This window comes from Corapipo altera, unplaced genomic scaffold, assembly GCF_003945725.1.
Source record: "Corapipo altera isolate COAL_440 unplaced genomic scaffold, ASM394572v1 2b, whole genome shotgun sequence".
In the NCBI taxonomy this organism is placed as follows: Eukaryota; Metazoa; Chordata; class Aves; order Passeriformes; family Pipridae; genus Corapipo; species Corapipo altera.
Genome location: NW_020884874.1, coordinates 18726361 through 18742810, shown reverse-complemented (window position 1 = coordinate 18742810; position 16450 = coordinate 18726361). Strand labels below are relative to the sequence as shown.

Genomic DNA, 16450 nt, shown 5'->3' with positions numbered 1-16450 from the left:
ATATTCTCATGCAATTGATCAAATGTCAGGCTCCAGAGCAAACTGTATTTAGTAATTTACCCACTGGAAGTACAAACTCATAAAACTAACTGGTTTTATACTAAGGAATAGTGAGTGTTCATTTTCACTAAAATGTTTGCTCCTATTGTTGGCATTTGTCTAGACATGGGGCCTAAAACCAAGAAAACTGTCATGTAATGCAAAGCTGAATTAGAAAAGGTTACATGCAGGAAGCAAAAGGCATGAATGATGCTTAGGTCTGTTGGAACCAGTCCTTTATGTAAGTAAGTACTATCAGCAGGAAGGTGTCTTGGTTCTTGTAATGAAATCAACAAAAGAATCCTTAGGATTTTTTTCTGCTGGTTATATTAAACACAGAATACAGCATGTATGTATTTAATGACATAATAATATTCTTGAGAATGCAGAACATTGCCACTTCCAACTTTGGAGCGTGCTTCTCTTCTTGCTGTGGATGAATCAGTAGAGTTCTGCTAAACACATTAGTAGGAACTATAACCAGTGGCACATGGATGAGAAGAAAACCTGTCACAGCAGTACATTTTCAATGTAACTGTTAGCAATTTGGACTAGCAGCTTTTTGTTCGCTTTGTACAAATCAATTGTTTTAATGGAAAATTACAATAGCTTTGAGTTCTCAATTTTTTCATCATGTGAAATGACTTAAGAATAACTGACAAAATGCAAAATTCATTTATCTTAGCTTCAGCCATCTATAACTAAAGTGAACTAAATTAACTGAATTAAACTATTTCCCTGGGCTGTCTATAGTCGAGGCAATGTAATTCACCCTAAAATAGATGCTAAATGTGTGGTTTTGTAATCTTTAAGGAAGCTCATGAAGTACTATCCTTGTCAAAATACACCGTTCCTCTCCAGCCCTCTGCCTGCCACTGGTCCTATCTTTTGTGCTGACAATCATGTAGCTACACAGTAAACTGCACTGACAAAGTGAAGAGGTTAAAAATTAGCTGGCAAAGGTAAAAATATTAATTTAACCACAGTTGAATTCACCATGTGGCTGCACAGTTCCTCAGCACAACAGAAGGGGTTGGATTGCTTTGGTATGGTGGCAGCGTAAGCTTACGCCCAAGTAAAGCTGTAATGTACCTAGAGAAGATGGGCAGTATAACTCGCTTTCCATTTCTCTCTCTATTGTGGACTGTTGGGAAATCAATTTAGTGAGATTAAACTAAATGTCATTCGTATAAAACTGAAGCTAAAGGAAATGACTAAGGTGTACTGCGTTTAGTACAGTCCTAACTCTATTAAAATATTCAAGCCAACAAATCAACATTTCATAAAAACAAAGGACCAAAAGCAAATGAAATATTTATATGTAGAAACAGAAGAGTAACTTTTCTGCTCATGAAGTAGAAGCTCCCTCTCATGGTCAGACAATAACATGCATCATTAATCCATAAAATCAAAATCTGCAAATCCTGCAGGTAAAAAACAGGATTCACTTATTCACTTCTATGACCTTCAAATGGCATTTACAATATAATTATCAAAATTAATATTGAAGCCAAACAATTCATTACTTTTTCCAAATTAACTTAGTACTTGTGCTGGTTTTGGCTGGGGTAAAGTTAATCTTCTTCACAGTAGCTAGTATGGGACTGTGTTTTGTATTTGTGCTGAACAGAGGGTTGATAACAGGGATATTCCGGTTACTGCTGAGCAGCACTTGCACAGAGACAAGGCCTTTTCTGCTTCTCACCCCACCCCAGCACAAGGAGCTGGGAGGGGACACAGCCAGGGCAGCTGACCCCAGCTGAACAACAGAATATTCCATACCATATGATGTCATACTCAGCATATTTAGAGCTGAGGGAAGAAGAAGGAAGGGGGGGACGTTCAGAGTAATGGCACTTGTCTTCCCAAGTCCCCGTAATGCATGATGGAGCCCTGCTTTCCTGGAGATGACTGAACACCTGCCTGTACCTGGGAAGTGGTGAATGAATTCCCTTGTTTATTGCTTGAGTGTGTAGCTTTTGCTTTACCTACTAAACAGTCTTAATCTCAAGCCACAAATTTTCTCACCTTTATTATTCATATTCTGTCCCCCATTCCACCAGGGAAGCATGAGCAAGTGGCTGTGTGGGGCTTAGCTGACAGCTGGAGTTAAACCACAACAGTCCTTCAAATATTCTGTAGTGTAGCAAAGCATTAAATTAAGGAAATTAAGAGGTTTTTAAAAAGTCCTGTAAGAGTATATGTCACTGATAGCACAGCATTTCTAAAGAGACTTGGACAAAGAGTGATTAAAATACTCCTCAAATTTCTGTCAGTACACTTTAGCACTATTCCTGGTAGATAATTAAATTATGCTAATGTATTTTAACTCACACTAGCTCTCCTTTTCCTGGACTTTTGTCTCTGGCAAACTTAGATTTACACTGGTATTAGCAGGCATGCTCTTACCACATTCAGATGTTATTACTATTGAACAATTTCCCATATAACTTATGGGAACTTATAACTAAATGGGCTCCTACAAGCAACTAATTTAACTTAATGTATTTTCTATTGCTTGTATTATCAGTATTTCTCCTTCAACATTCATGTACAACACAAAATAACACATGAAGTCAAAATTCACCTTAGAGCATAGCAGAAACCATACATAATCTTTAAGTAGCAAAACAGTAGTTCTTTAATAAACTAAACTGAGGTTTTGTAGAAAATCAAACCAGCTGCATAAGTGATCTCTTTTTACTGTTCTATGGACCACAACAGAATGATTAGCATCCTGCAGGCAATACTGGTGTTTTTCGTGTCTTTCTGCCAGTATCAGCTTTAAAATAGCAGTTTTCAAGGGACACAAGTTATAACACAGGCAAGCTGGACTAGGAACCAGAATAAACTTGTGACAGGTAAATCTGTCAAACATATATAGCCTTACAGCAGTATATACTAAGAGCTGATAGCAGTCTTCACACAGATCCTCATAACAGCAGCCCAGCAGAAAAGAGTTTCCAATATTCTCTCTTGTAGCTGTCTCTCTAAAATTTTGTATTCAGGTTACTATCCACAGAACAGAAATAACGTGACATACAGCCTGTTTTGAATTAATATATTAAATGTATTAAAGAAAAACTCAACAGCACATTTCTGCTAATATGATTCTTTATATTAGAAGGTATATTTAATGTGTCAAGTACAGCCCAGAAAGTATGTGGTCTTTTCACCAGAATGCAACACCTGCAGGAGGTTTGGCCCTTAGAGAATTGTCTGCTAATGTTTTGTAAACATTCCATGCAAATTAAACTGTCTTGCAATTAGCTCACTACCTGTACTCTTACATTAAAGGAATTATACATGTGATATGCTTGGAGGAGGGGGACAATTCTAAAGACTCTGTTGTTTACCTCATTGGTTCTAAGGAGTTCACATGGATTCTTTTGTTTAGTATTATTTCATATTTCAAACTGCACTGCCCTGAAGGACATCTGTGTAATAATAAATTACCTATTTTGATCATTATTTTTACATAAAATTCTTTGCAATTTAATATAATAAACACATACATAGAAGCTACTTAATGTACTAGTTTTTTTCTTAGCCATACCTGGCCTTTCCACTGATTTCATACATAATTGAAATATACTTCTATAATGTTGTGTTACACAATTACAGAGCTAAATTACTTTTTTTCTGGCACAAGCATCAATACAAAAATTGAATTTACTTTCCTGAATTATAGGTTACCTTCAGAGAAGGAATATTGGCGTTTCAAGAAGGCACAAAAAGATACTCTGAAAGCAGTAGCAATTCAAAAGTTACATTTATGACAGTCTTTAAGAAATGTTAAAAGTGAAGTCATACACATTAAACATTTTCATTTATTTTACCATTTTCTTCTGGTAAAGTTCATCTCTCTACCCTTTTTCAGAACTGATTTCAGAAAAAACAAACATCGCTGTATAAGTGTACACACAGAACGACAGCCCTAAGGCCAAGAAACTATCCATGATGTTGGAAAATGTAAGCACTGAAATAAGAAACATTTTTAATAAACAGCAGTATTAGGAGAAGGTAGTAAAATACAGCTGTAGTTCTAATATAAGCAAAGAAAGTTTATACAAAGAAGCTCACCAATGAGTATCAGTAGGTATGCTTCACAAAGAAAACATAGGTTTGCTTGTTTGCTAAATTCAACTGTACTATGAATTTGTCCACTAGGATGGCTTGTCAAACTGAAAAACAAAGGTCAACCTCTGATCTCATCTCTACATGTCTAATTCTGACCAAAACCTGGTTCACTAATCTGCGTAGAAAATCACTCATAACAAATTCCTTTATTTTCCACAGTTAAAAAATATTTGTCTCTCCATGCTTACCAACTTAATTCATTTTGGAGTTCTTAACTATTAACTTCTCAAAATCAAAGGTTACTGTCACTAACAGAAACCATTCACCTACTTTCACAAGAAGTACTGAAAGGGAATACAGCTTATTAATTATCTAACTGTTTATAAAACAGGACAGATACCATTCTGTCACCTGTAAAAGAAATCTAACCACAAACTCAAAGACAAGGATGAGGAAGTATATAATCCAATAACTGAAGAAATACTTGGTAGATTCAATCTTTGAAGTAAGCATGGGATTATTTGACCACTGAAGCCTTTCTGGAACTGTAAGAACTGTTCAATTTCTACCATATTGAACATTAGAAATATTTCCCTATCAAGCACTGCATAAAATAATAAAGCATTGCCCAATAACAGCATAAGCAATTTGGTAAGCTGAAAAGGTCAGACTCTTCTATTCAATCTTCCTTTAAAATGTGAGTTAAAAAATACTAAATGTTTTCCAAAGGCACTGCAGAAATGAAACTAATGAATTGCTACAGAAAACACTTTATTAATAAATACTTTTTTTCATTTTTCCTCTGTATTGGACTGCAAAGAGGTAGTGCTACAGCAGCAGTCTTTGCTACTCTGCAAAATGTCCTATATGGGTTATTGCACTATTAAAAAATGGTGTGACCTTACATTCCTCAGAGCACAAAAGATAATTCATCAATACTGAAAAACTCTTCAAAAGAGTCTTTCCAGGGAATAGCTGGAATTGCTGGGATAGTTTTAAAGGACAACAGTGAATTACAGACAGTACTGTTCTCTGAGAATTTTTATTAAATATCTGTAAACAGCATCGTTTAAGTATAGACTCATAAGCAGATAAAAAAATTGGACCAAAACAAGGTAGCATAGAGTCTTTACATCCCATCTACAAATCTGTACCCTGGTTTTTACATATCGAAATATAAAGATATCAGAGGACAGTACTGTCTGTAATTCATTAATATTCTTTTGAACTAAGCCAAGTATGCTAGGAAATTCATTACGTAGTCTTTACCACTGTAAAATTATTATTGGCTAAATTAGCACCAACTTATCTTTGTGCTCCATTCTCATTTATCTAAAAGTCATCAAAGCACTTAAACTAAACTGACAAATTGTACCTGCTATTTCCATAAGTATAGTTGTATTTTCTACCAACTTCACAAATCCAACTTGATTTTTGAAGTGATCAATTCCTTGAAAAGACAAATCCACTCTTTTTCCTCTCAGGAGATCTTCTACAAAAACCTTGCTCTCTGAAAGAGCATCAACTGCTCTGTCAAGAGGAAAGAAAATATCTATGTTAAATATATTTATACTATTAACATTGCTATTAATCATCATATCAAAATATGTAATAAAGTTTTTTTTCAGTATCAATTTATTTTCTGAGGGACTCACAAGGATCATCAAGTCCAACCCTTAAGTGAACGGCCCATATGGGGATCAAACCTGTGACCAGTGACACTACATATACAATGACAAAATTATATGGAAACTACAATTAAGCTAATTGAGAACTGTACTATCTAAACTTATGCTTATTTTCTGTAAAAATTGATGCATGCCCACAATAACTAAAGTAACAGGTACAAGCCTGGTAACCCTTTAATAATCATTTTAATTAGCCACATCAAGTGTATGTACAATTACATAATTGCATGACATTATTGTTTTGACCTGAACTTGAAGCGAGTCAAATGCTAAACAAAAAACACATAAACATTCTTAGTATTTTCTAAGAGATCTCTCACGTGCACAGAGTTTTTAACTCTACTGAACAAAACTGAATTCAATCTTTTCCCTAAACCAGTGCAGACTTTATAAACGCTAGATGGCAGTAATAGGTTTAAAACACTCAAATGAGGTAATTTTACTTTTTCTGTCCTAGCTGGACAAAAGCCATAATCATGATTTCTACAGTAAGTTACATTATATTATTTAATCCTGTACAGTTACAAGCAGCTTTATACATGTTTTCATTGTGTTTAACAAGATGGACTCTAGATGAGAACTATGCATTAATTGAAACCTAGGCCAGGTTAAGAAAGACATTGAGGTTGCTTACCTGACAAAATATCCTTGATTGATAAGAGTCCTGCTGTGGTCTTTTTACAGGGCTTTAATCTATAATCTAGAAGTGCTTTAGCTCCTGTATAACCACTTTAAACAACAATGCCATTACTTGTTCCTCAGCAATGATATTTTACCTTGAGCATAGTCTCTGTCACTTACCTACCCTTTAACCACTGTTGGACAAGCCTGTTCCTGTGTCTTCTCTATGTCCTATATTTCAAGACCTTTCAAAAACACCATCTAATACTGGTTAAACCTGTCAGATTGCTGCACATAATCATGTATAGATTTATTTAACAACATGAAACTGAAGAACAGATATTTCAGAGTCAAAGCTTGCAGTGTGCTTTCAAGCTGCGAATCATGCACATATCTAAAATCCATCTCTAGATTTTGTACATATAAGAACTGGTACACAAAGAGTCATGGAAAGCTCTGTTCCTCAGCTGAACAAAGATGTATATTTCCATAGTGTAGGGTTGGCTGCTGAACTCACTGACGAGCTCAAGTCTACCTGATGAGCTCTGTGAAAGATCAATTCAAACAGTGCACTATGTTTTCTGTACAGCACTGTGGCACTGAAGGTTTAGTTCTATTTTTTCTTTTATATATAACCTTGCAAATGCTAAAATATTTGGAAAAATAGTTGTCATCTCACTCTAACTATCTTGAGGTTTGTATTATATTAATCACTTGATATTGTCTAACAATTGCTTTGTAAGAAAAATGCACAAGGAGAAACAGTTCCACTGAAGTCAATAGAAAAAACCACAACAGTGTTATTTTCTTGTTATTCCATACCAAGTAGTAGTATTTACAATGCCAACTAGTAGTTACACTCAGTGCAACTAACTCACAGAGATATCAAAAAGTTACAGGCATTTTGATTCAAAGTGAAAAAAGGAAATAAAAAAATTAATTAAACAGCATATTACCAGTGAATACAAACTAGAGTTATAGGAGCAGTGCTTGTTTTCTTTCTACATTGTTGTAATTTAAATATTATAGCACTTAAAATTCATGCAGTTTCTTTTTAGAAATTTCTGAGTTCTTAATTTTGATTATTTGGTAGAAAAAGCAATCTGGCAAAAAAAGCCAAACTGAATTCTTTCAGCACTTTTATTTGTAAAGAAAAGGTGAGATTCACAAAGTGTTTGACAGAAAACAAGCAAGAAAAACTTGCCATGGTAATCTCATATTTACTGCGAAGGCAGGCATCCCGATTTCTAGGACCTGACTATGCATACAGTTAGCACAGATTAGAACTCCTTTGCTTGAAGGGAATGCTGTCATGACTCTTGCTTGCTTGCTTTCTTTCTAGCTTCAAAATCTCACATTCTTGGTTTCATATAGTCCTACAAAAAGAGATGTAAAGTGTATTCAAGAAGGCTAGACCACAGTCAATCGTTAGAAAGCTTACATGGGAATTGCAGGTCTGGATTCCCTTAGAAAGAGCGGTCTAGAATACAGATATTCCATTTTCAGGGTGAAAGCTGTATGTACTAAAATACCATACAAAGGGCTTTGTGCCGAATTGAATGTTATGTTTAGCACATTCTTATCACGCATTTTGACTTCAAATAGCATTCAACACATTTCATTTCTGTATAGACAGAGGCACTATTGTGCAAACACAGTAGAAAAACTGTAGATATCTAAGTAACTTAATGGATCCAAACCTCAGGATCTGTGAACTCTGAGATGCCGGGTTGACTAGCTACACTTTGAGAGACTACCTTCCCCTTATGTTACACACAAGTTCTTTTGCAGGCTGGATCTTGGTTTTTTCCATTAATCTGGTATCAAAAATTGGTGGAGCAAAGAAAGGAAAAGTCAGCTTTATACTCTTTGAGTTCTCCCAAAAGATTAGACAAAAACCCTCAGTTATGATAATAAAAAGAAATCCCATATAAAAGAACATGCAATCTAGAATACCTGAGGATAGCTGAGCTAGAAACCTATAGGAGGCATCTGGCCAGGAAAGGGGTGAATCTCTGAGGAAGCTGCTGCTGCTGACTAGAGGACAGTCCTTAGTGCCTGGACTGTAGAGTTCTGCTGGGAGAGGCAGAGAAGAACTCTGTAAGTCAGTGCTTCAGTGGCAGTCAGACAGTGAAAGCTGAGAAGGAGCTCAAAGAGCAGCAGAAGATCCAGAGTTTGAAAATATTTGTTTTGGTATACAGTTTCAGACTCTAAAAAGTACTTGTGAGGAGGCATACTTGCCTTTAAGATATGTTTTCGCATTCCCTTTTTAAAAAGTTCATACTTCAAACCCTTTCAAAATAAAATCTCACATAAACGGTTGGTGGTTGTTCTCACTGATTTTCAGGTGCTATCACGGTTTGCTCATGAACTAGGCAGGAGGAAGCTTGTGTGCTTCCTCCTGGAAACAAAAGGCATGTGAAGAGGGGAGGGAATCCATCAGATGTAGTATCCTTTGCTTGTTTTCTTTTCTCTGTTCCTGGCTGTTTCTCTCCCTTTAGATCAAACTGGTTGGGGATGAAGATGCTGACAGATTTGCATCTTCGCAAGAGAGTAGAGGCCTCAAGGATACAGCATTCAAGGAAACAAGCATGGAAAACAAGCAAGATAACTGATTTTGATATACTGATCTCTCATTATTTTAGGTGTGTCAAATGTTTTTAGTCAGAATACTCATACTTCTCAGAAGCATGCCTTTGACTACTAAATGGCTCCTACATTCTATTTTGGATTTTCACTTTCTTATGTGCAATCTGCATTTTAATAGATTTTTAATTCCCGTGTTAGTGAGTTCAGTGTCCCCCATATCAATTAAAATAATTACTTTAGCAAACATGGGATTTGTGTATGCCAAGTTCAGCACACGGTAAGAAAAACACAAGGGAAAAATGCATACTTTGTTCAGAGCTCATGACACACCATAAGTTATGAAAATGGCTAATAATAATATTAGCATTTTAAAACCAACATGAATTAAATGTTCAGTAACCCTGTAATTTAGGGTTGCGTTTTGAAAAAAAATAAGTGTCAGTTAACCCTTCTTTTTATGAACACATCCAGAAAAAATACTAGTATATACTTAATTTAACACTAAATACCTACGTGCTAATTTCTTCTTCATTGGATAAATGCATCAATAACATGGTGACATGCAATGAGCCAGAGCAAACCATTGCTTTGGAAAGCCTTTGATCCTTTTGTATTATTGCATCTTGGACAGCCTGAATTCTGACAGTAATCTGGGAAGAAAGACAGAAACAACAGTTAGCCACTATAATTACTGTATCCCATCATGCAAGTGAACAAGAAAACAGACAAACTGAAATCAAACGTTTATGTAGAAACCATTCTAGCAGAAGAAAGTTTTATCCTCTGACAAAGATGTGCTAATTGACCTGAGTGAACCCCAGCTGGGCACGAATAGAGGGACTGGACACTGCCCATCACGTATTAATAGGAGTTTCCTTCCCTAAGTATGATAAATTACTGAAGGAGATTAAGATTATCCAGTTTTATGCTGCCAGTGAGACCAATAAGAAGCTTTTTCAAGGAATTTCTCTGCCCACTTTGCTAAACTTGTATGTTGATATGTGCAGAGAAGTGACTGGAAAAACAAAGAGATCTTTGTAGGATCAGGCACATACAAAAAATGAATATTTAGTAAATAACATGTAGTGATATCTGATTTGCAATTCTGATTATACTATCCAGTACACTGATAAAATTTATATACTCTTCAAACATATTTCAACAAATTTCCATACAAGATGTATTCAGTTCTAACACTGTCGGCCTTTCTCTTTAAAACTGGAATTACATTTTCATCATTGAAACTTATTTATATGGTTATACATACTCTAAAAATTGTATCTAAAATGTTTATTGTGCTTGACATTATGCTAGTTGTATTGTAGTGATTTAAAAAACAAAATACCAAAACCCTGCAACAATTCTTGAAAATGTTAGTGAAAATTAAATCAAATACAATAATCTTGACCATCTGACAAAATGAGTTATTTCTTAAAGCACAGTAAACAAAGACATTACAGACAAATCAGTTTTGGTGCATAAAGTCTAAACAAGCATGTAGAAAACTTCAGTTTGATTTTTTTGTTTTTTATTTATAAGAAACCAAGTGGTGAATGTTTCACAAGTATATACTGACTCCTATAAAATCAGCACAGGTTAAAAATAAAAAAAGCGCCTTGAGATATTTTGGTAGCTCTGTTAATCTAAGGAACACATAAATTTCCTGGAAAAAAACCCACAATCTAATGGGAGTGTTAAGTATTTTTCTGACCAAATTTCTTAAGATGAGTTTTGCCATGCAGGAATTTTACCTGATGTGCCATAGATACCTAGTAGTGTAATAAAAATATAACTAAATTATAACTCAAAGGAACTAATTCTAGGGAGGTTAGGGAAGAGAAGATAAAAGCCACTTGCCAGAAAAGGTGATATGGCATCTACAGAACCACGTGTCTTAGATAGTGTAAGACATACGAAGAAAATTCCACCAACATTTTATCATAAATCATATTTTAATATGACAATCTTCCTTCATATGTCAGAATTGGCCTTATCCTGGATAAACAGTACTTTTATCGTCTCAGATATAGGAGAAATTTAACCCACATTTAGGCAAAGAACTGGTAAGTGGAATCCCCAATAATTATGATGTATTGACTGAATAATTATTTCAGTTTATAAACTAAAGTAAATGCAGTTATCTTGGTAAAGAAAAAAGAAATAAAATTCAAAAACTAAATAGACTGTATTAATTACACTTTTATTTCATTTTCAACTATTGTTTCTAAATTTCATCTGCTCCTGTGAGCTGGCAAAGGAAAAAATACAGAAGACAGATGTGGAATTGTGTTCTCATAGCAGTAAAAACCATCCTAGTTCTGAAAGAGATCAATGTTATTCAGCATTTACATTAGCAACCAATACCCCACATCCCCTTATCCACATAGTTTTTTTCAGTAGTATTTCCAGGTCCCTTCCTGCTCATGTCCTAAACTACCTGCAGCTCCCTCATATAGTTCAGTTCTGGCTTGGGCAAGAAGCAACACATGCTGGCTTATCTCCATCTACAAGGGGTTGACTGGTTGACAAACATGCAGAGACTCATTTGTCAGCTGGCAGGTCTAGAACAACAGGCAATTGCCACACACACACTACAGTCTTCTGCACAAGCAAGTTCTTCCTAGGCTTGCTCTTTTATGCAAGCACCAATTGCACAAAACACTGTATGGAATTAGTACCTCTGAGATGTCAATTTTTCTGTCCAAAACTGGACAACAGGTTGAAAACTCACAAAAACCTGTAAAAACTCCATTAGAAACCAAGCTAAATAAAAACCTAACGAATAACATGGCTTTGGAACAGGGATAAGTCCAAAGATGGCCAGTCAGCAGTTCCAGAGAGAAGCTATTTCTGAACCTATGAGAAAAGTATGAAAAAACTTGCTTTTTGGACACAGGTAAAATAAAAAGAAGACTGAGCATGTTCTCTCTGGCTGAGTGACAATGCTCTACATAATCAACACTAATTGGAAAGAAAAAAAATAATAAAACTCAAGTATATTTTTCTGAATTTCAGAAATTTCTTTTTAAGATGTTTTCTCAGAAGTTATCTGATCAAAATGTAACACAACAGATGTGCCATCACAATGTATATTATAACTTCAGATTTGTTTTGTTTTCACCAATAAATCTAAGGTGCAATTAACATTTGAGTGTACTGAATTTTAATTAAGCAAACTAGGACTCTTCCAATGCTGTTATGACCCACTGCATAAATAAAAACTTTAAATTGCTATTAAACCTGCTATCATGCTGACTATTTTTACTTAAGATTTCCTAACTTAATTAAAAGAGATGTTTGAAGGTAGATTATATCAGTTCCCCCCCTGAATTTTTTTTAAAAATGCTCAATAAAAAGGCCTCAAATACTGATTTCTTAGTCCCCTCTCCCATTACTTGAAATATGTTATTTACAACAGTGATAGAATAACACAGTTTTACTTAGTGTAAGGATACTACTAATAAGTAAATATCAAGATTGTAAGCTTTAAAGATTTAACAGATTAATTATAATTATAATCATGACTGGAAAGGCTAACCTACCAAGTAATAACACACCATGTAAGCCATAACTTAAAAAAAAAAACTAAACCAACAAATGAACAGGAAAAGATACAATGATCATCATCCATATAACTATTTTTGCACAGGTAATAACACAAAGTTCAATATAAATTCAAAATTAATGGAACGACACCTTTTATTTCTGAAGATTCAAAACATAATTAAAATTCAAACAAGGCAACTGTTCAATTTCCAAGAGGAACAGTTCATTAAATGTTTCACAAATACCCTTTATTACAAAATGTCTCTCTGTGTAAACCTTAAATTATTACATAAAACATGAAGGAAGAGTACTAATGCCTAAAATACTTCACTGGAACAGAATCAGATCTTCAAAAAAATAAAGGTCTCCCATTACTAACTGAAATAACTACCAGTAACTGCCAGATTCCCTCTGGCTATCAAGGAACCAGGTGTCTCAATTTTGGCTAATGTTGCCTATACAAATTTCAACGTGTATTTTTACTTTCAGAACAACTGTACCTCTAAGGCAAGTATAAACAAAACCTTCTAGCAAAGCCCTGGAATTTCCAAATGCTCTGAGATTTAATTTAGAGAGTTGTTTCTTTACCTCTGTAAATGATACATGACTAAAATACATGACATATAAAAAAGCGTGCACAGATAAGATCTTTCCAATCAGCCCTTAAACATAATAACAATCATGAGCAGGAATTCTCAATTATCAGATTATATAACCCCTACATTATTCTTGCACTTGTTAAGTCATGGAACAGACAGAAAAGATATTTCAGAATAAGATGGCACAAAAAATATCCCACAATATTCGTATCAGGGTATCCTGAATCCTACAAATTCAGCCCTTACAAATCTTTTCTTCACATAATAAGTTTTGAAGAATCAAAGACTGCACTGCAATTTTCAAACCTACTTTGGTTTATTTTCATTTCATATTCTCTTAATCTTCTTTTACCTTCTTAAAGAACAGATAGTACAGATGTAGGACAATTCAAAATTTGACTGAGATAGCTCCTGATATTAAAAAAAAACAACTAAATTTGCAAATGACGTTAAACTGCTGGGTTCAACTTTTTAAACATAATGCACCTACTTTCCTTGTTTCAGACACATAAGGTATCAAAGACATACACGAGATAACAAGCAGCATATAAAAAAACTCATTCTCATTTACTGCCTACATGAGATGACTCATGCTAACTGCAACAAAATACATTTTCTTAAAGAGCTCTCTGCTCTTCTTGAATCCATTTGAACAACATCTAACTAAAACAACAGTTGCTTGAATTTTAAATAAGATGATCAATTTTACTGGAAAATGTTAAGCTATAACCTGCAACGCTAAAAGATCAATTGATCCAAATATAAAGAAAGTTAAAAATATTGCTAGAGATTTTTTTACCAAATTAAACAGGAATAGCTCTCTTTCTTATTCTAAGTGAACAACAAAATAAGCAACACTGTAACAGCACAGAGGGGAAATTTCAGCCAGCTTTAGTCAAAATAATGTGAAATCCATAAAACTGACAAACTGAATAACAAGATAAATATTTTTCCTCTAGTCTTTTCCAGATAAGTAATTTTATTCACAAAAATGTTACCTAAAGTTACTCTTTGAATAGGCTGCTAATGTTCCATTAAAAATGCCTGAAAAAAATTGTTTGGCACAATATCAAACACTGTTCTTTTTATAAACAAAGTAATTCTGGTTATACCAAATTAGTATAACAAAGAATATCACCTCTGGATTAGTAATTGGAAGAGAAATGAAATAATTCGGCTGATACTGTTTATTCTTTTTCTTCTTCCTCTCGATGCCTTCTTCAGTTTCCCTTCCAGTAGTCCTCTTTCTTTTCTTTTTAATATTTATTTCAGAGGTTGCATGCACTGAAGAAAAAAAAATTTACTTTCAGCATACAGACATATCAAAACAAAGACACTGTTAATATCACACCAACAGGAATTGTACCTCCAGAGCAATTCTTCCCACTCATCAGATCTACCCATGCTTTGAACTGTCTGACTGGGATGTTACTCCAACCTGAATTAATGTAGTCCTACAAGTGGAGTACCATACTTGAACTAACAGCCTACACCTCTAAGCGGGGCTCAGAAACTGGTAACATAGACATGTGGTTTCCAAACTACTGTTTCATTTAGTCAACATAGGCTGCACTGCAATAGTCCTGCAAATTGTCTACACTTTAACTACAGAGCCTTTACAGACCCTCTCCCACCACGTGGCCGGATACATACCCATAAGCTGACCAGGCTGCAGACATCCCCTGTCCAATTAGAGGTGTACTTCTAGCCCCATGCTGGGAATACATATACTGAAGGACAGCTCATAAAAGCCATCACTTTAGAAGCTCATATACAGTAATGTATATTGACATATGAAATGTCTTCATTCTGTGACTCATTGCTCCAAAGCATAACAAAAGGGTGAATTTTTAATATGCTCAAGTACTTGCAGGACTGAATACTAGTAAGATAGGCTATGGCCTGAAACCTGTTTGCAGGGAGACTGTTCCATGTGCACAGCCCACCTGTACATCCTGTATTGGGTCTGGCTGAGCCGGAGTTCATTCCCCATAGCAGCCCTCACAGTGCTGTGCTTTGCATTGGTAGCTAGAAGTGTGTTGATAACATACCAGTGTTTTGGCTACTGCTGAGCAGTGCTGGCACAGCACCAGCACTGTGTCTCAACATTCCTCCCCCACTCAAAAGAGGGTAAGACTCTGGGAGGGGACACAACCAGGCCAGCTGACCCAAACTAACCAAAGGGATAATTCCATACCATATGACTTCAGCTCAGATATAAAAGCTAAGGAAAGGAGGAGGAAGGGGAGGGCATTCGATATTTACAACATTTGCCTGCTGAGAAACCGCTACATGTGCTGAAGCCCTGTTTCCCAGGAAGTAGCCGAACACCACTTGCTCATAGGAAGTAGAGAATAAACCTTGTTATTTTCCTCTTTGCTTGTGCGTGCGCAAACTTTCACTTTTGCTTTAGGAAACTGCCTTATTGCAACCCATGAGTCATCTTCCATCTTACTCTGTCTCACCTCTCTGGCAGGGAAAGGGAGTGACAGAACAGCTTGGTGGGCACCTGGCAACTAGCCAAGGTCAACCCTTCACACATGCAAACAGGGAGGACTAAGAACTGAGTGCATGACATGTCTATACGTTCACATTACTTCTGTTTAATGTACTTACTAACACATTCATCGTCAATATCTGTGTCAAGAAATGGCATTTCTGCCATTAGAGAGTCTACTGAATCGGCAGCACATGGCTCTTCTCTCTGTTGTGTCTTATTCTCCTTAAAGATTTTCTTCTGCTGTACATTTTCAAGCCCATCTGTAATATATTGAAAATAACACATTGGGTCTTATTTTTTAATATAAACAGCTAAGAGACATTATACACAATCAACATACCAAGTATACATTTCTCTAATTATCAGCAAATAAATATTGACATATAACCCCCTTAAGGATCCTATTCTTCTTCCTTGTCAACAGATCAGTAAAAATACTTTAACATTTTATATGGAATAGCAAAAAAGGAGAGTTCAGCCTTCTATATTTTAATAACTTAAGGTTTTGTTTGGTTCCAAGTAAATGCAATTACATGCGAAAAGAATGTTTATAACTGAGCATAAACAAAAAAAAGTCTTCAGACAACATATAAAGTTCATTTTAGACAACAGTAATGGCATACGAAACTCAGAGCAGACAAACATTGGCAAATTAATTTCACTATAAACACTGAAAATGAGGCATGGAGAAGCAGGAAGGGAATCCTACCATTCCACATAAAACAAAGGCTTCTCAGCTGACTACAACATTCAGGAATGAGATGATTATTCTATTCCTGCATCTCCCA

At 35.2% G+C, this 16450-nt stretch overlaps 1 protein-coding gene across 2 annotated transcripts in view; it reads right to left on the bottom strand.

Moving 5' to 3' along the window:
- The window catches only part of AKAP7 (A-kinase anchoring protein 7), an 82847-nt gene that overhangs the window by 60260 nt on the left and 6137 nt on the right, over window positions 1–16450 (bottom strand). For both annotated transcript variants that reach the window (XM_027632167.1, XM_027632159.1), the window contains exons 2-5: window positions 15779–15922; window positions 14301–14446; window positions 9531–9667; window positions 5495–5649 (exon numbers count right to left, since the gene is read on the bottom strand). In XM_027632167.1, the coding sequence (XP_027487968.1) occupies window positions 5495–5649; window positions 9531–9667; window positions 14301–14446; window positions 15779–15922 (582 nt within the window). The remainder of the gene's footprint in view (window positions 1–5494; window positions 5650–9530; window positions 9668–14300; window positions 14447–15778; window positions 15923–16450) is intronic.